The sequence below is a fragment of the Vombatus ursinus genome, unplaced genomic scaffold, assembly GCF_900497805.2.
Source record: "Vombatus ursinus unplaced genomic scaffold, bare-nosed wombat genome assembly UNPS02014867.1, whole genome shotgun sequence".
Classification (NCBI taxonomy): Eukaryota; Metazoa; Chordata; class Mammalia; order Diprotodontia; family Vombatidae; genus Vombatus; species Vombatus ursinus.
Window position 1 is genome coordinate 1,447,973 of NW_020954645.1, and position 23,238 is coordinate 1,471,210.

Below are 23,238 nucleotides of genomic sequence, written 5' to 3' on the forward strand. Positions count from 1 at the left end.
TCTCATTTTTATCCTCACAATGATCCTGGAGGTGGGTTGGGTAGGGGGAAGGGAATAAGCAAGGGTGCACAGGGTGTTCAGGAGGACTGGTACCTCTGGGGTGAGGGCTTGCTGAGCTCTTTCCAGGGCTGCTCATCCACCTTTGGTGTCCACCTGGCGCCCGCGGCTCCAACAAGCTGGAGCACGCACAGTGGCCACATCCCAGCAAACCGTCTTGGCAGACAGGCTAAACCAGGTTGAGGGTAAAAACCGACAAGCCTCAAACCTGTTGGTGACTTAGGTGGGTGTCTACCCCAAGTATATGAAGACTTTCGTTGGAGGGATGGGCAGATGAGGACAATTTGTTCTAATGGTGGTGAAGGTGGCTGACGCAGGTGCTGGTGAGCACTTAGAGCTTGGTCAGACTACTAAGACACCAAGGTCACCGCTTCCCGGGCCATCGCTAGTTGTCGTGGCTTTTGTCCTGCCACTGGCCTTGAATAACTCAGGTAGAAAGAGTGAGGCTGACAACTTTGTGCATTTCTGCCTGACTTGAATCCAATTCACACACAAGTCAAGACATCACCTTTGATGTCACTGGTTCTCTTCAAAAACTAAGAACAAAAAACATCTATGCGCCAGGCACTGTGCTAAGTGCTTTACAAATATTATCTCATTTGAGGTAGATGCTACTATTATCCCCATTTTACAATGTGGAAACTGAGTCACACAGAAAGGTTCAGTGACTTACCTAGAGTCACCCAGCTAGCAAGTGCCTAAGGTGGGATTTGAACTCAGGCTCTATCCAGTGCAGCCCCTAGCAGGCTATTAATGAAAGGGAAAGGAAAGAAAAAAGCGAAAACTGAGGAACCTTGACCATGGACCAGCATCACACTGCTTTGGGGAAAGAGCTCAGGATTTGAAGTCAAGGGACAGAGGCAATGACTTCCTGCCTTGGACGTTTATAGGAGCTATAGTCAGAAGTCACCTTAGAGATCATCTATTCCAGCCCTCTCATTTTACAGAGAAGGAAACTGAGGCCCAGAGAGGTTCTGTGATTTGCCCAAGATCACCCAACCAGTAAGTAGCAGAGGCTCATTGTGAGGACAGCACTTTGTAAACCATAAAAAAGCTATTATTTTTATTAAATGCCTACTATGCGCCAGGCACTGTGGGATACAAAGAAAGGCAGAAAAAAAAAGTCCCTGATCTCGAGGAGCTCACAGTCTATGGGGGGAGATCACATGTGAACAACTCTGTACAAACAAGATGCCTCCAGGCTAAATTGGGGGTAGCCTCAGAGGGAGAGAAGGCACTGAGACTAAAGAGGATTGGGAAAGGCTTCTTGCAGAAGGTGAGGCTTGAAGGAAGCCAGGGAAGCCAGAGGCAGAGATGAGGAAAGAGAGCATTCTATGCACTGGGGACACCCAATGAAAACTTCCTTCCTATGGAGCAGGAAAAGGAAGGTGGGAACCTGGGTCGCTCTCACTATTGAACTGCAATCTATGCTCACTCACCTGTTTGGCATCTGCTTCTTGTCATGCCTGGCATCCACCCAGACCAGCTTCAGGTCAAAGGTCTGGAAGCTGTGACCCTGAAAGAGCAAAAGGCGGCATCACTGACCATGAGCACCTGTCCAGAGCCCAACTTTTGTTGTGTTCAGTTGTTTCAGTTGTGTCCGACTCTTCATGACCCCATTCGGGGTTTTCTTGGCAGAGATACTGGAGTGGTTTGCCATTTCCTTCTCCAGCTCATTTTACAGCTGAGGAAACTGAGGCAAACAGGGTTAAGTGACTTGCCCGGGGTCACACAACTATTAAGTGTCTGAGGCCAGATTTGAACTCAGGTCTTCCTGACTTCCAGGTCTGGAGCTCTATCCGCTGCCTCCAAGCTGCCCCAACTACGAGGAGATAAAGGTATATTTTTGTGAAGAGGTCATCCCACAGCTGGTCTTTATTTGTTTGTTTACAGACTCTTCTCTTATATTCAAAGTACATTTAACCTATGTGGATAAAAGACCTCAGCTGCTGGGTTAGGAAACTTGGACTGTAGTTCAGGCTCTGCCATTGACAAGTCATGACCCCATGGCAAGTGACTTGATTTCTACAGCCCTCAGTTTTCCCATCTGGAATGGAGAGATTAAGGAAGCACAGATCATTGGGTTGGGAACCCAAGCTACCCAGATCCAAGCCCCAGCCCAGATTAGCTGCATGACCTTGGGCAAGTCCCAGCTCTCAACAAAGTGAACAAACATTGATCACACAACCTTATGGGCGACCCTCTGCCCCAAACCTTGAGGATGCAACGATTTCTGTTGCAATCCAGTCAGATACGGTATGTCCACAAATAAGCCTGGGAACATGTGATGAAGGCAAAGAACCAGAGGAAAACGTCAAGTGGAAAAGATCCTTTTCAGCCACACGTGACGGGGAGAGAATGGAAGGTCCGTCAAGGCAACACGGGAGGAAGCATTTCAGTGGAGGGAGATGCAGGGGGTGGAGAACTCTGAGCCTCAGTATCCCCCTCTCTAAGATGATGGTAGTAATGCTTGCAATGCCTCCCAACCTGAGCCATTGTAATTACTTTATCTATTGCTGGGTTCTCCATTTCTAAAAACAGCAGCCCCGATTTCTCTGCTTGCTAAAGCTGAAAAAGCACTTTGCTTCCAACAACTCTGTGAGGCAAGGATTTTCTCATTGCGTTAGGATTATCGTCCCCATTTAAAGATCAATAAACTGAGGGTCAGAAAAGTAAAGGGACTTTTCCAGTGTCACACAATACATAGCAGAACCAGGATTTGAGCCCTGGGTCTCCTGACTCCAACTCTGGAAGTCTTTCCATGACACTATGCTGCTTCTCTAAAAAGGAACAAATCCAGGTTGTCCTGAAGTCTGGGGCAGAACACCCGACTTGGAGGTAGGAAATCCGTGTGATATTAAACGAGTCCCAGCTTTTCTGGACTTCAGTTTCTTTATTTGTAAAATGAGACATTGGGTGCAGTAGATGGAGCTCCAGCCTTGGAATCAGGAGGACCCGAGTTCAAATCCGGCCTTACACACATGACACTTACTAGCTGTGTGACCCTGGGCAAGTCACTTAACCCCAACTGCCTCACCAGAAAGCAAAAAAACAAAAACAAAAAAAAAAATTCAAATAAAATGAGAGATCGGAAAAGATGGTCTCTAAGGTTTTTTCCTATGCTAAATACCCTAACAGAGGTAACTTATTCTTTTATTGTTGGGAAGCCACTAAGCAATGAAAAAGAGATTTTATAATAATTCATATTTACATATTCCTCTAAAGTTTGCTAAGTCATTTTTTTCTAAAACCGGACATGATTTTATTGGTATAGGGAACTCCCAATGAGTAAACTCTATCAATCCAGGACAGTACCTCTCCTACAACAGTTAGAAACCATCCAAGGCAGAATTAGAATTCAGATATTCTAAAGAGACACCCAATGCTCTTGCCATAGGGCCACAGTTCTGCTGGCATGGGGTACCTACTCGTGTCTTTTTAGGGACAGCCTAGGGGCTGGGCACTTACTCCTCTATCTCTCCCTGTATTCTCTCCCAAGAAGGGTATTCCCCATACTCATCCCTAGGACTATTCCCTTTGTCCCTTTTCCGAGAACACCTTTCTCACCTGCAGCAGAACAAGAACATCATTGAAAAGGAGGACTCGGTCAGCTCGGACTGGGCCGGTCACCACAGGTATGTCCTGGCTGTCCAGAAGCAGTCTCCGATCTGCAGTGCAGAGGGCATCCTAGAGAGGGCGGGGGGAAAGGGGATGGGAACAGGGTCTTGATGGGAACGGAATTCAATGAAATGCAGAAGCAGCCCTTGGCTCCCTCTCCCTCCCATCTCCATCCTCCAAGAAACTAACCCTTCCATTGGCATCCAGTGCTTACTCACTGGGGTTGGTTGAAAGTACAGCAAGAAAGATTGGCATTAGACAATGAGAGTTCTTGGTCAATAAAGCCTGAGGGACAATATACCTAAACCTGTTAAGCTTTTTTGGACAGCCTTTTTGAGGTGTGTTTTTTTGTTGCCTACTTTTATGAAGAAAATAACCCGACCATAATGATGCAAAAATGTTGCAATAGGGTTAGCTACATCAATCATTAAGCTAGTGGGCTTAGAACCATCAAATGTTAGAGCCAGGAGGGAGTCTTAGAACAAAGCAGATAGAATCTCAAAGCTGAGATAGTTTTGAGAAGATAGAACTTGGAATGACTAGAGCCAAAAGAGATCTTGGAACATAGGGCATAGATATCAAAGCTGGAATGGTTCTTAGAACCCCAGAACTTAGAATATCAAAGCTGAAAGATGACATAAGGAGAAAGAGGTGGGAACTGGAGAGAATGACCCCTTCATTTATAAAGGAGGAAATTGAGTCCCAGAGGGAAGAACTTGCCCAAAGTCATAGAGTGAGTTGGTGGCATAATTAGGACTCCAGACTCTGTGTTCTTTTCACTAGACTCCACCACAATGTAAATCGTTAGTGGATTGGCCTGCTCCCAACATAGGAAGAAAGGGACTTCTCAGAAGGGCAAGTTAAAATCCTGGACTCTCCAAGCTCAAGGTCATGATGTTTACCTTATCATTCCTTCCCCCCAGCTCCTGTTACCCTCTCCCAGAAGAGGAAAGTTTGTTAACAGGCTATAGGATTTTGGAAAAGGAGGCCAGCGAAGATCGAGGAAGCTCTATCCCAGAGGGTCTCTCCCCATTCCCTTCTCCTGGACAAAATGCCCATGCCCTGAGCAGACTCACCCCCAGCCGGTTGCCCAGCGTCTCCCACAGAGCCTGGGTGGCCGAGGCCTCATCCAGAGCCTGTCTGATGAAGGACTGAAGAGTCACGAAGCGGTCGGCAGCCTGGATGGCCAGCTCCCTGGCAGAGTGATGCTAACAGAGGGAAGGGGCAAGTGAGGCACGGCTGGCAGCTCCGGGGTCTGGGGCAGAGCCACGTCCCTGCATCCTGCCTGACATGTGGGGAGAGGGGAAGACGTGACAGGTGCTGTCTTCAAGAAACAACCTGCATTTATGCAGCACCCTACGGTTTGTAAAGCACCATACATAGGTATCTCATTCCATCCTCACATAACAACCCTGTGAAGTGGGTGCTACTGTTATCTCTATTTTACAGATGAGGAAACCAAGGCTGAGAAAGGTTAAGTGACTTGAACAGGGTTACACAACTACTAAGCTCCTAAGTGGGATTTGAACTCAGATCTTCCTGACTCCAACTCCAGTACTCTTACCACAGAGCTGCCTCCATTATTTATAAGACTGTCATGTGAAAAAGAGTTTTGATTTATTCTGTTTGGTCCCAGAGGCCAGAACCAGGACCAATGGATGGAAATTACAGAGAGGAGATTTAGGCTTTAAATAACGAAGAATCTTCTAACAATTAGAGCTGTCCAAAAGTGGAATTGGCCTTTCTGAGGCTGGATGACCCCCTGTCAGATGCAGTATAAGAGGGGATTTCTGCTCAGGTAGAGATCTAAAAAGATGGCACCAGGTTTGGGGATTGTGAGATTCTGTGATTCTATGATACAGCATGTCTGACCTTCTCCCTAGACCTCACAGCACACATGGGACAGGAAACTGGTCTTTTGGGTTCTGATCTGAAAGACCCCAAAATCCCCAGAGTGACTCTCTTTCCTCCTTTTAAAAAAAATCACTTCCTTCAGGATTTTTGAATCAAAAACTTATCACATGTAGAGCAGGAAAAGGCTAGACCTGAGTGATTACTTTTTTACTCTGAGAACTTAACTATGAACCCAGTCTCCAAGTCTGGTGCTCTTAGAATCTCTGGGTGCTGCATTCACATAAGTTCCTACATTTGTGCTTTGTAAGTGATTTTGTGCTTTTCTCCTCTATCCTGTGGGCAGGGATACTTCGGATTAGGGGATCTCTAAGAGCAGAGGCTACATCTGTCCTCTCAGACCCAGGGCTCCCCGGGGGCAGGGGCAGGGGCTGTGTCTCCCCTCAGGGCAGGGCCTCCCCTCCCAGACAATACCTCGCCAATAGCATCTGCGAGTCTCAGCAAGGTAAGGACATACTGCTGCACATGATCTGTGAGAGGCTGGCAGAGGATGTGAGGCAAGCCGGCCGCCCCCGAGGTCTCCAGGATCACACTGGTCAGGAACTGCTTCAATGCCTTCCTCTGGCTCCTCCAAAACTCACTGTCATTCCGTGGCCCCAGAGAAGAAATGAACCCCATGGTAGAACCTCCTTCTTTTACCCTCCTTTATCCCTCTCTATTCCTAAGTCTCTAGGTGGCAGATTCAGGATTTGAACCCAGCTCCTGAGACTCCAAATAAAACAATCTCTCCACTCTTATCACACTGCCTCCCATAGATAAGTATAAACAGGTCTTTTAGTCAATCATTTATTAATGGCCCAAGGCTGCCCTAGGTTCAGCTGTGAGTCCTGGACTGGCTCCAGGGAGCTGTAGCCACTCAGTGTAGCATTCTCCCCGGCCCCCAACCCCACAACTGCCTCATTTCACTCACCTCTTCTTCCTGGTAGCCTTCTGAAAGGTCTGCATTGCCACACAGCTGGTATATATCACAAAATACCTGCGTGGACAACATTAATTCCCTCTCCATCCGAGATACCCCAACCTCCCTGCCCCAGACCCCCCTGGACTCAGGGAAAACAGCCACAGTTAACAAACCTATGTATGCCTTTGTTCATCATTCAAGCCCCACAGCCCCATCTGGGCTCTGAGCAAACACAGATGACACGACATCTCCTGCTTTTCTTTTTTTTCTATTTTTAATTAAGCTTTGTCTTGTCCTCTCTAATATTCCCTCAGCCTTAGAAGCTAGGCGCTCCAGAGAACAGGGCCCACATATGTCCTCCTCCTGTCTTCCCCACAATATAGCCCATCCATGCTGCTCCAGACACCATCTCTAGGTCAGCCTTAATTCATACTGCTATCATTCAGGGTTCTAGTCACAAGGCGTTTTTTGTTTGGTTTTTTTTAAGATATTTTGATAACTGTATTTCAATATAAATAATTTCCTTTGTAATCCTCTGTATTTTATTTTATGCATTTAAAAACACGATTCTGAGAAAGGCCCATCAGCTTCCCCAGACTGACAAAGTCACGTTGGTAAACAGAGACTGCGGAGACCGGGCAGGCTGCAAACCCAGACCAAGCCCACGAAATGACTCCTCATCCCCAGCACTCACCGCCGGTAGGCGTCCAGGAACAGGTCGGGGCTGCGAAGGAGGTGCAGGGTGTGCAGGCCGACAGTGGCTGGGGAGTCAAGCCTCTGCCTCAGGGTTCGGAGGCTGACCTGGGTCAGATCCCACAGGTGCTGGTACTGCTCGCTGAGCTGAAGCAGAAGCCGCAGGCACTCCTGATCCTTCACGTTGGAGGGTTCTTCTTAGACAAAGACAAAACATCATCCCCAGGTGGCTGCCCACTTTGGAGAAGGCATCCTGATATAGGCCCTTCCCAGAACTTTGGAGGGAAGACACAACCAGGTAGCCCCATGTAGCTGGGGCTGAGGCCTTCCCTCTTCCTCCCCGTTCAGTAATGAACGGTGCTCTCTAGGGAAGGCAAGGCATGTAGGAAGACTTGGGCAACCCCATCTTCTCCTAATCCCTCCATGCACACACTTGCAAACACTCATATATACACCGTGTATGTACACGTACACTCAAAGGCACACTCTCAGACACACACTCACAATCATTAACTCACAAAGGTGAGACTAGCAGAGATTGCGGACTGCTTTGCAGGGGTATGCAGGTAAAAGCTTAATAACTGGATCTCCAAAAACAATGCATGCACGCCACACATTTTAAGTTAATCTGCATTACATTTTATCCATCACTTTCTTAGACGATCAACAAAATAATAAATCAAGTCCCAGTCTGTAGGCTTTGCTGATCTCAGAGATGGAAATGCTCACACTGAACATTTAACAATTAGTTCTTGTGAGCAGGTTTGAAGTGACCTCAGTACACCCTGGCCCATTTTAAATTATCTAATTAAACCCACTCAGTTATTTAAGAGATATACCTACCTATAACAGATAAGAGAGATAATTAGAGCAGGTGGTTTAGCGAAAGGGAAGGAAAGGAGATGAATAGGTTTGAGGAGCCAGAGAAGAAAGGGAGGAATCACCCCAAATTGTTATTATATATACTATTATACCATACTATACCATACTATACTATACTATACTATACTATACCATACCATACTATACTATACTATACTATACTATACTATACTATACTATATAACATGATACTATATGTGTTGTTGTTTAGTCCATTCTGTCACATCTGATTTTTCATGACACCATTTTTGGGGATTTTCTTGTCAAAGATATTGGAGGGGTTTGCCATTTTCTTCTCCAATTTATTTTACAGATGAGGAAACTGAGGGAAACAGGGTCAAGTGACTTACTCAGGGTCACACAACTAGTAAGTGTCTGAGGCCAGATTTGAACTCGGAAAGATGAGTCTTCCAGTCTTCAGGCCCAGCACTCTATCTACTGTGTCACCTAGCTGCCATATCATATTAATTATATTATACTATGTTATATTATATTGTATTATTACATTGTGTTGTATTATATTGTATTATGTTATGTTACATTATATTGTATTGTATTGTGTTATATTATTATAATATTAACCCTCTGTAAGTCTTTCCAGACTGATTTCACATTATTGCCTTTCATAAACTCTCTGTTCCATCCAGACATCCCTTTGCTGGTCCCGGTACAATCATAGATAAAGATCTGCCAGGGACTTCAGAAGCCATCTAGCTCAACCCCTGCATTTGACAGATGAGGAAACTGAGGCTTGGAGAAGTTGAAGTGACTTGCCCAATGTCATTATGGCAGCCAAGTAGCAGTACTCCTTCTCAAATCTCTAAGCCTTTTTACAGGCTTTCCTGTAACACACTCCCTTCTCACCTCTCTCTTAGAATCCCATACCTCCTTCCAGGCTGAGCTCAGATGCCAAGGCTAAGCTCCTACAGGATGCCTTTCCTGATGACCCCAGCTTTGCAGTGTTTTTCCACTCTGACACCACAAATGACTTTGTATTCGTTTTGTCTGTCTTATATACCTTGTATTCACTCATTTATGTACATGCCATCTCCCCAAGTAGCAAGTTAGCTCCCTGAGGTCTCATAGTAGGCATTTAATAAATGCTTGTTGAATCAGAGTGCATGGAATCTGCCACAAGATTTATACAGTTCACCGAGAATCCCACAGCAAATTGGTGACTGAGCTGGGCAAGAAGCCAAGGCTTCCAAACCTCTGCCACCAATCAATCAGTGTTCTTCCCACTCATTTGGCTCTTAGGAATAGACAAGCTCAGAGCAAAGGGGGAGAGAGGGGCAGCCTGGCAAGACACAACTAAACTGGGTATCAAGAGAGGTGCATTCTGGACCCAGATCTGCTGCTTGCTGTGTGAATGTTGACAAGTCACTGACCCTCTCTGGGCCTCAGGAACGTGGAAATGGCATCTGCCCCAGATACCTCCCAGGGTTGTGGTGAAGATAAAGGAGTTCTTTGTAAACTGCAAAAGCTTAGGACGTGTGAAAGGGATGATTAAGGATGATAGCTTTTATTATTAAAGAGAGACAGCACAGAACAGTGTCTAGAAAGCCTGGGTTCAAGTCCCACCTCAGACACAGACTAATTCTGTGACTGAGTCACTGAACCTCCCAGGACCCCCAGCAATTCTCGAAGACTGGAAGATACAAAGCAGTTGCTGATATGCAATGGGATTTTCCACCAGAGTTCCTCACACCAAAGAAATCACAGATCCAGACAAAAAAAATAGTATTATTATTGTAGATCACAACTATCTCTATTCCAAATACACTGCCAATGTCAAAGCAGCATAGCACATTAACATTAAAGGAGACCATCCAGTCCAGGGGTGGGAAATGTGCAGCCTTGAGGTCACATATGGCCCTCTAGGTCCTCAAGTGCAGCCCTTTGATTGAATTCAAACAGGCCATAGGTTCCCTATTCCTGATCTAGTCCAACTTTGTCTTTCTAGAGAAGTGGAAACTGAGGTCCACACAGGCCCAGCGTCATGCTGAGCAAACTAGGGTAGACCTTGAATCTCTGATAACCAGTTCATTGCTATGTCCGCCTCATCACACCTCCTTGATGCAATAATTCGACAAACATTTATTAACTACCTACTGTGTGCAGGGTTCTATTTTCAATGCTGGGAAACATACAAAGTTTTAATAATTACTTGCATCGGGGCAGCTAGGCGGCACAGTGAATAGAGCATGGGCCCTGAAGTCAGGAGGACCTGAGTTCAAATCCGGCCTCAGACCAAACACTTGACACTTATTAGCTGTGTGACCTTGGGCAAGTCACTTAACCCCAATTGTCTAAAAAAAAATAATAATAGTAATAACTTGCATTTATTTGGAACTTAAAGGTTTAAAAAGGCTTTTATTTATCTGTGTACGTGTTTAAATCCCAGAAGGATACAGTTGCCTTAAAGGCAGGGACTGTTTTCACATCCCTAGCACCTAGCATAGTGTCTGACACATAGTAGGTGCTTAACAAAATGCTTATTAAATTGAATTAAATCATAAAGAGTCTTTGCCACAAGAGTTAGACTTTTTTCATAGATGGAGAAATTGAGGCCTGAAAAAATTAAACAACTTACCCAAAAGAAAAAAAAATTACCCTCTGATATAGGTATTGCAAGGACCATTTTATAGTTGAAAAACTAAGGCTCCGAGTGCTTCCAACTCTAAATCTATGACCCCTCTGACTTGCCGAAGATCACACTGCTAGTAAGTGTTGGAACGAGAATTTGAACTCAGATCTCCTGACTTGGAGTCAGACACAGTCCTCATCTTCCAGGAGCTTATACAGAGACAAGACACAAACAAATATGGGGTGGACATAAATCTGCCAAGTGGGAGGAAGACAGTGACCTTGCTCCTCTGGCTTAACTTTTGTCCCTCAGCTACACCCCCTCCCATTCATCTCTATGAGAGACGTAAAAGAATCTTAAGGAAGGGGGCAGCTAGGTGGTGCAATGGCCCTGGAGTCAGGAGGCCCTAAGTTCAAATCCGACCTCAGACACATAACACGTGTGACTCTGGGCAAGTCACTTAACCCCAATTCACACACACACACACACACAGAATCTTAAGGTGGAGAAGAACTTGGAACGGAGGAGGTGCCACTCCCCACACACCGCAGAGCACTTAGCAGTTTGTTGGAGAGACAGCCTGGAAACTGATTGAATTCAAACAGGCCATAGGTTCCCTATTCCTGATCTAGTCAGAGAGGTCACTCTGAGGTCAAGCCATCAGAAATGAAGTGGGGGCTATGAGGAATCTCTATTCCTAAGTCAGACTGAGGCTTCTGTCAGAGACCCTGTCCTTGGTGATCAGGAACCACTGCTTAAAAGAAATATTCTTAACGCCTCCAGGACCACTGAGCTGGCTGGATTGTATGTTCTAGAAGCCTGGTGCACCGGGCAATGAATCTCCTTTTGGAGAAGGAATGCCTATTATAGGCCGAAATCTGAGAATGGACAGGGCCTCTTTATGGGGAAGAAAAGTCAAATGGCTAAGGGATTTTCCCTAGCCTCATGACTGGTCGTGTGAGGCCTCTGCCTTGCCATGTGAGACCAGCAGAAAGAAATAACCTAACAGAGACTATGCCTCATGCCCACCTGCCTAGAAGACACTGCACACCCATGTGTTGATTCCAAAGCATCAGAGATGTATTCACCCTCTACACATGGGGTTCCCTATGAATATGCCTTTCCACAAGGCAGCTAGGTGGTGCAGGAGGTAGAGTGTTTAGGCCTGGAGTTACAAAGGACTGAATTCAAACTCAGCCTCAGACACTTATTAGCTGTTTGACCCCAGGTAAGTCACTTAACCCTTGTTTGCCTCTGTTTCCTCAACTGTAAAATGGAGATAATAGCAGCACTTACCTCGAAAGGTCATTGTGAGGATCAAATGAGATATTTTTAAAGTGCTTGGCACAATGGCTGGCACATAGACGGTACTCTATAAATGTTTATTCCCTCTTCCTTCCTATGCATTTCCTTGGTCACAGCTGTTTCCTACATGTGTTTATTCTTTGCACTGATGGTTTTCATATTTGTGGAATAGTGTAACCCAGTTTTTTTTAAATATTCTATTATGAACATTCTTACTGTATTACGTTATTAAATGCCTTTGTTTTTATTCATATATGTTCTCTGACTGATTGGTAAAAGTAAAAACATCAATGGGGGCTCATGAACTATAATATGAAGTAGCTACAAGCCTACAGAGGGTCTTGAGTCTGGAGAGATCCACTGAGCAGTGGGGGTTTGGGAGGTGTGGGGGAAGAGGTGAGGACACAGGATGCTAACCCAAAGGAGGGCATTACAGACCTTCCACTTCACCAAAGCCTCCTTCCACTTCACTAAATTAAGCTTTTCATTTTTAATTGTGCTTTAGTTAGCAATGTGGCATAAGTGGATCTTAGTCCCAAACCCACTAAGTCCTGAAAGGTCAGGGACTTGTTCATTTTTTCATTTGTGCATCCTCACTGCTTAGGCCAGAGTCAGGCAGACCTGGGTTCAAATCTTACCTCTCATATTTCCTAGTTGTGTGACCCAGGGCAGGCCATATAATCATTTTGTATCTCAGGAAAATCCCTAGATTTTCTTTATTAAGTCAGAGCTGAGTTGTTATCTGTATTGGTATAAGGAATGTCCAAACCAGGAGTTCCCACACTGAAAAAAGCACACTCTTTCGCTTATCAATATATTCCTAGTGCTTTGCACACAATAAGCATTGAATACAAGCTTGTATTTACAGACATGTTTCTTTTTCCCACTAGAATGAAAGCCTCCTGAGGACAGAGGTCATATTATTTTTAATCTTCATATTTTCAGTTCTAAACACAAGGCCCTATGAATAAATGAGTATAGTGAAAGGAGCACTGGGTTTGCCAATGCTGGCAAGATCTGAGTTCAGATTCAGTCTCTGGCATTTACTAGTTGTGTGATGCTGGCATATCATTTAATATCTCTGTGCCTCAGTTTTCTTACCTGTAAAATAGGGTACAATAATACCTAACAGGATTGTTGTGAGGGACAAATGAGACAGTATACTTACTAAAGCAATTTATAAACCCTGAATCACTACATGAATCATATTGATATTATTATTATTCAATACTTTAAGAATCTTTGATTTCATTGCTACAGATGCTTTTTCAACTACCGCAGCCTACATCCAAGCCTAGAGCTTTCTACTGTACCACATTGCCTTAAAGAATTTTGCGCAAAGTAGGCAATTAATAAATATTTGAGTTGAATGGAATTTAAATCACTCAGTAAATGAGCCATGTAGATGGGCAGTATTTCATTTTGTCTTTGTATCCCCACAGCCCGCATACAGTAGGCACTTAATAAATATTTATTGATTAAGTGATTGAAAGAGTGCTAGGCTGAAAGACTGTAGTAGACCTGGGTTTGAGTCCACAAGGGGACAAGGACTCAGTAGGGGATGGTACACAGACTCAGTTTATCAGGCAGAAGCAGAGCCCATAAGTTCGTTGCCCAGGGCCAAAATGGGACCCTTTCCAGTCCCTTCCCTTCCCCTCCCTCATTGCCTGAGACTCTAACTCACCCACTAGGAGCAGAGGTTGGAAGACAAGGGTGTTGATGCGACCAAGCAAGGCCAAGAAAGTTTCTTCTACTTGCAATAGGGATGTCTCTTCGGGAGTACACATGGCGTCAGGAGGAGTGCGGCAGGAGCTAAGTCCCCCGGCTTCATCGGGGTCCACCTAGTCACGGACAGACATAGTTTCACCAAGGCTTCTCCAGAAACTGCTGCCAAGATCACCAGCCCAGTCCCACCACCACTGCCAAAAACATCCAGAGAACCAAACAGAAGCAGCTGATCGGGGAACGGCTGAACAAAGTGTGGTACGTGAATGCAACAGCATCTTACTGCGCCGTAAGCAACAAAGAAAATGATGAAAGCCCAGAAGGATGGGAAGATTTACGTGAGCTGATGCAAAGTGAAGTAAGCAGAGCCAAGAAAACAATGAACGTGACTCCAATGTTGGAAATGGAAAGGGTAATCACAAAACAACCCATAATGAGTGCTGCAAAATTACAAAGAATAAACATGGCCCTAAAGAAGAGATACAAGAAGAAAGTCCCACCCCACTCCTTTTTACAGGTAGGAGAGCTATGAGTATGGTGTGTTGCACATATTTTCAGACTTTTTTTGATATAGTGATTGGTTTTGCTGATTCTTTGTGTTTCTTCTTTTTTCTTCTTTCTTTAAAAAGTATTATTTGTTATATGGGAGAGCTCTCTGAGAGCAAAGAGGGGAAAAATACTGAGTGGTAATTTGGGTGATATGAATTCTGGTAATGTAAAAAAAAAAACCAGGAGATATCAATAAAACATGCTTTAAAAAAAAAAAAAGAATGAATGTTGCAAAATTACAAAGAATAAGCTTGGCTCCAAAGAAGAGAAGATACCTCCTCCCACTCCTTTCCCGAGAGGAGGTGGACCACATGGGTGGAACATTACATACACTGTCAGATTTTTTTCAATGTATTGATCATTTTTGCTGTTTTTCCCCTGTCTTCTTCCTCTTTTTTTTTAAAAAAATTCTTTGTTATAAGGTATGACTCTATGGAAAGAAAGGAAGAAAGGGAAAGACACATGAATAAGGTAAAAACAAAAGATAGCAACAAAATTATTCTAAAAAACCAGCAAGAGGAATATGAGTTAGATTCCAGCAGAATAGCTTAGGAGAAAGAGTGCTGGACAGAGCGTTCTTTTCCTGACACCAACATTAACTTACTTGATTCTAGACAAGTCATGTGGAGAATCAGGTTTCTCTTTTATCAAATGGCCATTAGATTGTAAGTTCCTTGAAGGCAAGGACTGTCTTTTGCTTCTTTTTATATCCTCAGAACTTGGTATAGTGCCTGGCACATAGTAGGTGTTTAGTGAATGTTGATTATTGATTAAAAGGAGTACAGCAGTGTCTTCCCAGCCTGCCTCACTAGGAAGCTGAGGTCTAACAAGAGTAATGAATGAATCATAGAATCTCAGATTCGCTGGGAGCTCAGAAAGCCCCTCGCAGTACAGCCCCTGTATCAATCTCTTCTACAATATCCCCCACAGGCAGTCCTCTATGCCTTCAGGGACGGTGCCACCATTTCTTACTCTCCTTACTCCCAACCTACTCTTGGACAGCTCTGATTGCTAGGAAGACTTTCTTTTTTTTTCTTTTTTTTTTCAACCAAAGAAAAGGTTTATTAGAACATCCGTCATATTGGGCAGACTCTTAAGGAGCGTGAACATTAGTAAGCTATTGGCTTGATTATAAGAATCAGAGCAGTGGCTAGATTTTAAGAATCTCAGCCTTTTAATGGAGACAAGATGGACCTTATATACAGAAAGACTATGGGAGGGATCTAGGAGTGGCCAAGTAGTCTATGAGGTAATAGAATTCCAGGGACCTGGACCACATGGCCAAGGGAGAATAGAGAGGTGGCCTGAGGTCATAGGGAGGTCCACAATGAAAGGCCAGTTGATGGGATTATAGCCTGAGGGGAACGCCAGAGATTTGGCCATGTGGGAAAGTCCAGGGTTTTTCCTTTCTGGGGCCCAGATCCCAACCCCATCATTCCCCTCTCAAACAAATGGGACCCAAATTCTTTTGGAGTAAGGGGCAAAGGTCTCGGCTTCTGAAACTGCTTCCTGCTGGCAAGGGGCGTAGAGCCATCCCTGCCTCCAGGGGGTCCCACAGATGAGCTTGACTGGAACCAAGCACAGGCTGCATCCAGGGAATGATGTGGGGACATTGGCTGGTACTCGCTGTTTGCTACCAACTGTAGGTGAACGGTCCATAGTCCAAGTTTGGAGGCTAGCTTCATTACCTTGAACAAGATGTGCTGAACCTGGGTGATGCTTCCAGGCAAAGGTTGTCCTAGAGCCCAAGGCCATTGCCAGGGGGGCCCACACCGTAGCTGCTGCCCCTCCCCGCTCCTTCCTTTCCCAGGTAGGGGAGGGTGAAATCAAAGGTGTTTCAAAACTCCCTAATGATCAATCACAAAACCTCCAGAATATGCCAAGATATTTTTAGCTGTTCTAACTTTCCCTGTAACCTCCATGAAGGAGGATTCAGAGGTGCAGAGGGAAGGGAGTAAGTAAGCCTCAGGGAACCAAAAAGCAACTGCAAGTTTTCCCCAATTCCCTAGCGCCGAGGGAATTCATACACTTCCAGATAGGGCGTATATCCTTATCCTCTATGCTGCGGAGGGTGTACCCAGGTCCATGGCCTTCCACGGACCCAGTGGACTGAGAGCCTGAGAGCATCAGGCTGAGTGCGAGACAGCCTTGTAACTGTCTGCCAGAAAAGTACCACCGAGCCTTGGTGCTTGGAGAGCGACCCCAACTGCAGAGCAGGAAAGGAGGGGAGGGGGGAGGCTTACGTACCTTCCAGTCTTGGCTGGAGAAGAACTTGGGGTTAGGCAGTTTCCCCATATGGGCCACCAAAATGATGCAGTTTAGGGGTTCAGGGGTGCTGGGACCCCAAAATCACAACACTTGGGTCCTGCCCGAAAGAATTTGACCCAAGCCTTCTTTCAGCCAAAGTCAAGGTTTATTAGACCATCTGTCATATTGGGCAGACTCTTGAGGAGTCTGAACATTAGTAAGCTATTGGCTAGATTATAAGAATCCCGGCAGTGGCTAAATTATAAGAATCTAAGCCTAGGAAGACTTTCTTTACACTGAGCTGAAATCTGTCTTGGCAATTTCTACCTTCTGTTAGTTCTGCCCCTGGAGTCTAGTCTCTCATACACATTAGAGCCCTTCAAAGACTCCAAGACAGCTCTCTGGTCTTCCCTAAGTCTTCTCTTCTTCAGGCTAAACATTCCTTCCACCAGTCTTTTAGCAGAAAGGAGATGAACCCAAGACGAAGAATAAGATGCACATTTTTGGGACATGGTCAATGTGAGTATTTGTTTTGCTTGACTGTGTATATTTGAAATCAGGGTTGTATGTGTGTGTGTTTGAAAAAGTGATTTTATACATTATATATTATGTAATATAATTATTATAATTAGTATAGATTATATATTAGAATATATTCTATTATATAGGAAACTAAAAAACAGATTTAATATATAAATAGCAAATTTATTTTGGAAATGACATAAGTAAAAATCTTAAGATGAGTTGCTTCTTTTGGCCAACCATTGGCCATATGGCCCTGATACCTCAACTGTTAAAGTGTTTTGCTATTCTCCCAACACTTCAATCAATCCGTGATCTCATCCATGAGGGCACTCCCTCTATGGTGCTGATAGTAACCTATCTCTACCATCTCTTACTCTGATTCTTTTCCCTGGTCTCTCATAGAGATTCTCCACATAACTACCTACTGTGCTAGAGGCCTTTCTCTGCTTTTTACATTTTGTGGGTACCAGTCCATCACCTATCCTGTCTTTCTGTTACTCTCTGATGGTTGCTACATGACTGGTCCATCATACTTTTCCCTTTTACACCAGTTCTTACACACAAGTCTTCAGTGGAAATAGACATACTTTTGCCCACTACCTAGTTCTCATTTGCCCCAGAATTTACCAGAAAACTTTAATTTTTCAGAGATCAAGGTGTTCCAAGATTTTGAAAATATCGGACTCCTGGAAGAACATTTAGGTTGAAAAGATGATCATATTTTATAATATACTTCAAGAAGAGGAAGATAGATAACACGTAATAGAAAAATATGACTAATATCATCCTCTTTTAAACCCAATGTGGTCCATTGAATATTGAATATCGAATATTGAAAGCTCTTAAACCATATACCTATTTTCATATCTTAACAAAAAAATTGTTTATCTTTTATTATGTAAAATAAAATACTGTTAACTTATGTTGGAAGATTAAGTTTATGTATGGCTTGAAAAGATATCCCAAAGGGACCAATCAAGTATTCTGTTTTGGGTTTTGTTTTTATGAAGAGATACCTAAATATAGTCTGTACCAAATTCAAAAGGTTCATCTTCAAAAAATTTCTGAGGTGCAAAACACAATTGAACACAGTGCATTCCTTTTTCAACATGGACCTATTCATATCCAAACCTGCTCAGGAAAATGCCTATTATCCCTTATCCACTGCACCACCACATAAATACCAAAGAGCAATCAGAAAGCAAGCCAAGTTTAATTCTCCCTTTGCTAATGCAAAGCTGCTCCCTGCAACTTATCAACTTTTTGAAGTTGGGACCCATTTTAGTGTGTTCAGTCCAGCCCTCAAACAAAGCAAATGTTTACTTCTCCTTGGATGTCCCTAGAGCAACTAAGGGATTTCTGCGTCCATTGTGTCAATCTGAATCAGGTCAGACACTATTATCAGTGACTAGCTTGGTAAGGTCTTCACTAAAAACCTGCCACCTCAGCTTTTCTGCCTCAGAATCAGCAGGCGCCTCCATTCTATAGCACTGAAAGGTTACAACTGTGTGGTAGGTGGGGTACTGAAGGTACCATGCTCAGTGATAGCTGTCCTGAAGCAGAGCCTAGGCTGCCAGAGAGATGGGAGTACTCTCCCAGCTACGACGGTTCATCCAATTCTTTAAAGAAATAATTAAGGTAGTAGAACAGAGATTTGTGGGGATGTTCATCCAGTTCTTTAGAGAAATAAGGTAGTGGGGCAGATATTTGTGGAGATGCTGGAAGGAGACCCGGAAATGCAAAACTCCCAACGTGAGTAATTCCCACTGAACAATGCTAACCCTCAGTTCCCAGAACCAAGGTTCATTCTTGGGATTTAAACACCTGTGAGAGACATTGATGATATCTCTTGTCCTGAGGTGTTGCTCCTCCACTTTACCTGCCAAGTAAGTTGCTGACATGGCCAGGAGATAAGGGTCATGTGCGTCTAATTTGGTCTCACAGAAAAATTTGTGGTAAATGGTGCAGGCTACGGCAATTTGAATGGATTGCATCCCTAGCTCGACACCGGCCTCCACGATGAACTGTGCCACTGAGAAGTGGACTTTGGCCTCAGAGGCCAGGTGCCCCTCTTTCCTCACTTCACCTTCTGTCTAGACTCCATGGCTAACACCCTCACTCCCAGTGTACACCTGGCCTCTTGGGCCAAAAATCTAATTCAAGTCACAAGGAAGGACAAAATAAGATGAACCCAAAGAGGAAGAAGCACACACCACTGCTATGATATGTAACACGAGAACCTTAAAACTATGCACCTGTTAGCATCCACAAGAAGTTTCCTACCATATATCTTTATAGTCACCCAAATTGCCTGAAAGGTACAGAGAAAACAAGATTCTGCTGCTTAGTATTTTTTGGACAATAAAGAAGCCTTTGATTTCACAGATTAGCATACCATCATTTAAGGGCACTCTTCCAACGGGGAGTCTCTCATCAGTATGTTAAGATAATACAATATTCCTTGATGAATGCAATCAGAGATAACGCTGATCAACAGCACTTCAATTACTAACATCAAACAAAGCATAAAACAGAAGAGAGATGCTCACCAAAGGTACCTGTCAGTGTCATGGAAGACGTCCCAAACAGAGTAAAAGTGGACAGTGAGGTCCTCTGATTTCATGTTTGTGAAGCCCCAGAACATTATGGAGTTTCCATACAGGGGAAAAAGTGGGGGGTGGGTGAAAAATGCCTGTTGTCCGGAATATGACATGCAGTTGGATGGCCAGGCATGAATCGGTTCATATCTGCAGAACAGACATGGTAGATAGACAACGAGTTGGGCAGAGAATCATATGGGTAGAAGGTAGACTGGAACTATGTTTGTGAAACTCTGCAGGGCATTCATTTTGCATTTTCAGCATCAACAGTATCCGATGAATAGGTTAGATTGAAGATGCTTCAAGTTGTTTCTTGAGGTGCCCCGAACAGTGCCGGGTTGGCCCCTGGGGGTCCCTTGGCCTAGGAGAGGAGAAGGAAGAGGAGGAGGAGGAGGACAAGGAGGAGGAGGAAGAGGAAGGGCCAGAGCTGGTCCCTATGGGACTGCTGTGTCTCGGGGGTCTGAAGTGGTGATGCTGTTCTCTTTTAGGGTGGTGATGATTCCTGGTGTGGCCCAGAGTCATCCACAGTTGCTGCTAGTGAGCTCCTAGCTAGAGCTGGGGAGCTGGGAGCCTCAGAGGGCCATGCCCATGAAGCAGGTAGGTGGGCGGGCTCTATAGGTTTTTTTCCAATTGGGAGAATAGGATGTGTGTGTGGAGGAGGGGGGAGGGGGGAAACCATAGGCCACTCTCCCTCCACCCTGAGAAAAGAAAGGAAAATTTAAGAGGCTATTTCAGAGGCCCTCTTCTCTTTCTATACTTTCTTTCTTGGGATCTCATCAACTCCCAATGGGTGCAAATGTCCCATCTATGCAAATGCCTCCTGAACCTACATGTTCAACTTTTATCTCTCTCCTAAGCTCTAGTCCTCCATGCTTAATTGACTGTCTATTGGACCTCTCCAAAAGAATATTACCCCCAGGGGCAGGTAGGAGGCACAGAGGATAGAGCACCAGCCCTGGAGTCAGAAAGACCTGAGTTCAAATCTGGCCTCAGACACATAACACTTACTAACTGTGTGAGCCTGGGCAAGTCACTTAACCCCATTGCCTAGCAAAAAAAAAAAAAAAAGAAAAAGAAGAATATCACCCCCAGGCAGCTCAAACTCCATGTGTCCAAAGCAGAACTCATCATCTTTGCCCCTAAACCTACCCTTCTTCCCAACTTCCTATTTCTATCAAAGTACTGCCCTCCTTCCTGGTACCTAGAATCAACACTTAGGAGTCATCTTCAACATTGCACTCTCCCTCTCCAAACAATCCTTGAATCTAATTGGACCACATCTCTCAAATCAACCTCTTTTCTCCACTCCCATGGCTACTACCCTAACCAGGTCCGCATCACCCCTTGCCTTGACTATTGCCACAGCTTCCTACTCGGTCTTCTTGCCTACAGTCTGTCCCCTTTGCAGTCCATTCTCCACATGGCTGTCAAAATGATTTCTCAAATCACAGATAAAACCAAGTCAAGAAACTGCAATGATCCCCTGTCTCCTTTAAGGTAAGACATAATTTGGCATTTAAAGCCCTTCACAATCTGGCCCAAATCTATCTTTTCCAGTTAATTACACATTATTCCCCTTCACATGTTCTACTATAGCCAAGCTGGCCTCCGGGTTGTTTTCCCTACTTGACATTCCATTTTCTTTAGTTGTGACTTTGAAGAGGGTCAGCCCATTTGTGGAATGTTCTCCTCACTTGGCTGTCTTGGAATTCCTAGGTCCCTTCGAGGGTCAACTCAAGTGCCACCTTCTACCCCATTTTCCTAATTATTTCTTTGTTGTTGTTGTTGAGTTATTTCAATCATGTCTGACTCTTTGTGACTCCATTTGGAGTTTTCTTGGCAAAGATACTGGAGTGATCTGCCATTTCCTTCTCCAGCTCATTTTACAGATGAGGAAACTGAGGTAAACAGGGTTAAGTGACTTGCCCAGGGTCTCCTAGCTATAAGTGTCTGAGGCCAGATTTGAACTCTGGAAGATGAGGCTTCCTGATTTCAAGCCCAGCACTCTATCCAGTGTACCATCTAGCTGCTACCCAATTACATTGTATTTACTTATCTGTATGTATTGTTTCTTCCCAATAGAATGTAAGGTCCTTGAAGGTAGAGATTGTTTTATTTTTGTCTTTATATTCCTAGAGCCCAGCATAGTGCCTGGCCCTTAGTAGGTCCTTAATAAATATTGAATTGATGCCTTCACCATTCCAGACACTCTACTTTTATTTCTGTTTTGCCTGGAAATCCTGTGGGTCTTCCCCTCCCAGGCTGATGATTTTTTTTTTTAAAACTAGGCCATTCTCTGCCTCATTTCTTAACTTGTCTTAATCACTGAATGGGTATTGCCTCAGTCAAACTGAGGCCTGTTAAAGACCTTACCTCAAAAAGACCAAAGTCTCCCACTGCATCCAGGGCCATTTCCAGTCATCCTGATCTATATCTTGCCACTGGACCCAGATGGCTCTGGAGAGGAAAGAGAGGCTGGTGACCTTGCATAGCCGTCCCTCACTTAAACCCAGTTCATTTGCAAGTCATGGCATTACCTCCCTGATGTCAGATCCTCTTCAAGAACAAAGGACAAACAACAATACCTACTAAGATTGGGTTGGTGTTTCTGGCTGCCATGTCAAACTGCTCAGTTCTGTTGACTGCAGGGTCTTCAAGAACCCTCTAGAGGACGCAAACCCCCAAATTGTCCCAAAGGGCCAAAGACATGATCGCTGCCCTTAAGAAGCTTCCAATCTGGCTGGAGAGACAAAACTACCATACAGGAAACAAGGAGAGAACATTACAAGGCATTTTTGTCAACTCTGGAAGGCTCTATTCCCTGCCTGGGCCTGTTCCTCACTTTCTCTGGACTTCAAAGCCAGGCCCCCTCTTCTGCTGGTTCAGCCTGGAATTTCCTTCAGTGCCTGGGGCTGCCTCACTCAGCATCATTCTACTCTCTCTGCAGCCTCCTCACCCTGTTATATCCCCCCCTAAGACCCGTTCCCCTTCTCTCACTGGTGAGTTTTTCCTGGAGCTTCCATTCGTGGAGGGGACCAGCCTGTCCTACCTCCATTCCCCACCCACCTCACCCTGTTCCTGACTTTCTCTAGATTTTAAAAATGTCCCCCCTCTCCCCATAACCATTCCCCATGCTTCTGGGCTCCCTTTTATGTGCGGGCTTTCCATATTAGAATGGAAGCTTCCTGAGGGCAAGAACTGTCTTTCATTTGTGCCTGTATTTGTAGCCCTAGCACTTAGCATAGTTCCTGGCACACAGCTGAAGCTCAATAAAGGTTTGTTTCCTTCCTTCTTTGCTATATAAAAATGTGAACTGTGATCCTTATTCTACTTCTAGTCAGGGTTGCAAGGGCTCAGGGAAAGAAGAAAGCAGTGTGGGTTGGGGGCCAAGAGTGAAGAAGGAGGCCCCCTGGAAAAGTCAGGACTTGGGCTAAGCCTTGAAGGATGGCAAAGATGTGGAGAGGTAGAGATAAAGGAAGGAATAGTATGGACCTGAGGGTGAGGGCTGGACAGATTTCCTGGAACAGGGTACTAGAAGTCAGGGTGAATGTGAAAAGGTAACAGAAAAGAAGGACCATATTCCATCCGTCCATCTATTCATTCAGTACTTCGAATGCCAGGGGATCAGTGGAAGCTCA

General features: G+C 44.6%; 1 protein-coding gene and 1 pseudogene across 7 annotated transcripts in view; both read right to left on the reverse strand.

The window, feature by feature from the left end:
* The window catches only part of ALS2CL (ALS2 C-terminal like), a 68,941-nt gene that overhangs the window by 32,141 nt on the left and 13,562 nt on the right, over positions 1-23,238 (reverse strand). For 4 of the 7 annotated variants that reach the window (XM_027842136.1, XM_027842132.1, XM_027842137.1 and 1 more), the window contains exons 2-8: positions 13,639-13,795; positions 7,182-7,377; positions 6,497-6,562; positions 6,001-6,166; positions 4,752-4,883; positions 3,625-3,744; positions 1,497-1,573 (exon numbers count right to left, since the gene is read on the reverse strand). In XM_027842136.1, coding sequence (XP_027697937.1) covers positions 1,497-1,573; positions 3,625-3,744; positions 4,752-4,883; positions 6,001-6,166; positions 6,497-6,562; positions 7,182-7,377; positions 13,639-13,741 — 860 coding nt within the window. In that variant the 5' untranslated portion in view covers positions 13,742-13,795. Of the gene's footprint in view, positions 1-1,496; positions 1,574-3,624; positions 3,745-4,751; positions 4,884-6,000; positions 6,167-6,496; positions 6,563-7,181; positions 7,378-13,638; positions 13,796-19,549; positions 19,748-21,973; positions 22,008-23,238 lie in introns of those variants that run through there. The other 3 variants (XM_027842133.1, XM_027842134.1, XM_027842135.1) reach the window with 3 other exon arrangements.
* On the reverse strand, positions 18,349-22,655 carry LOC114028000 (annotated as a pseudogene).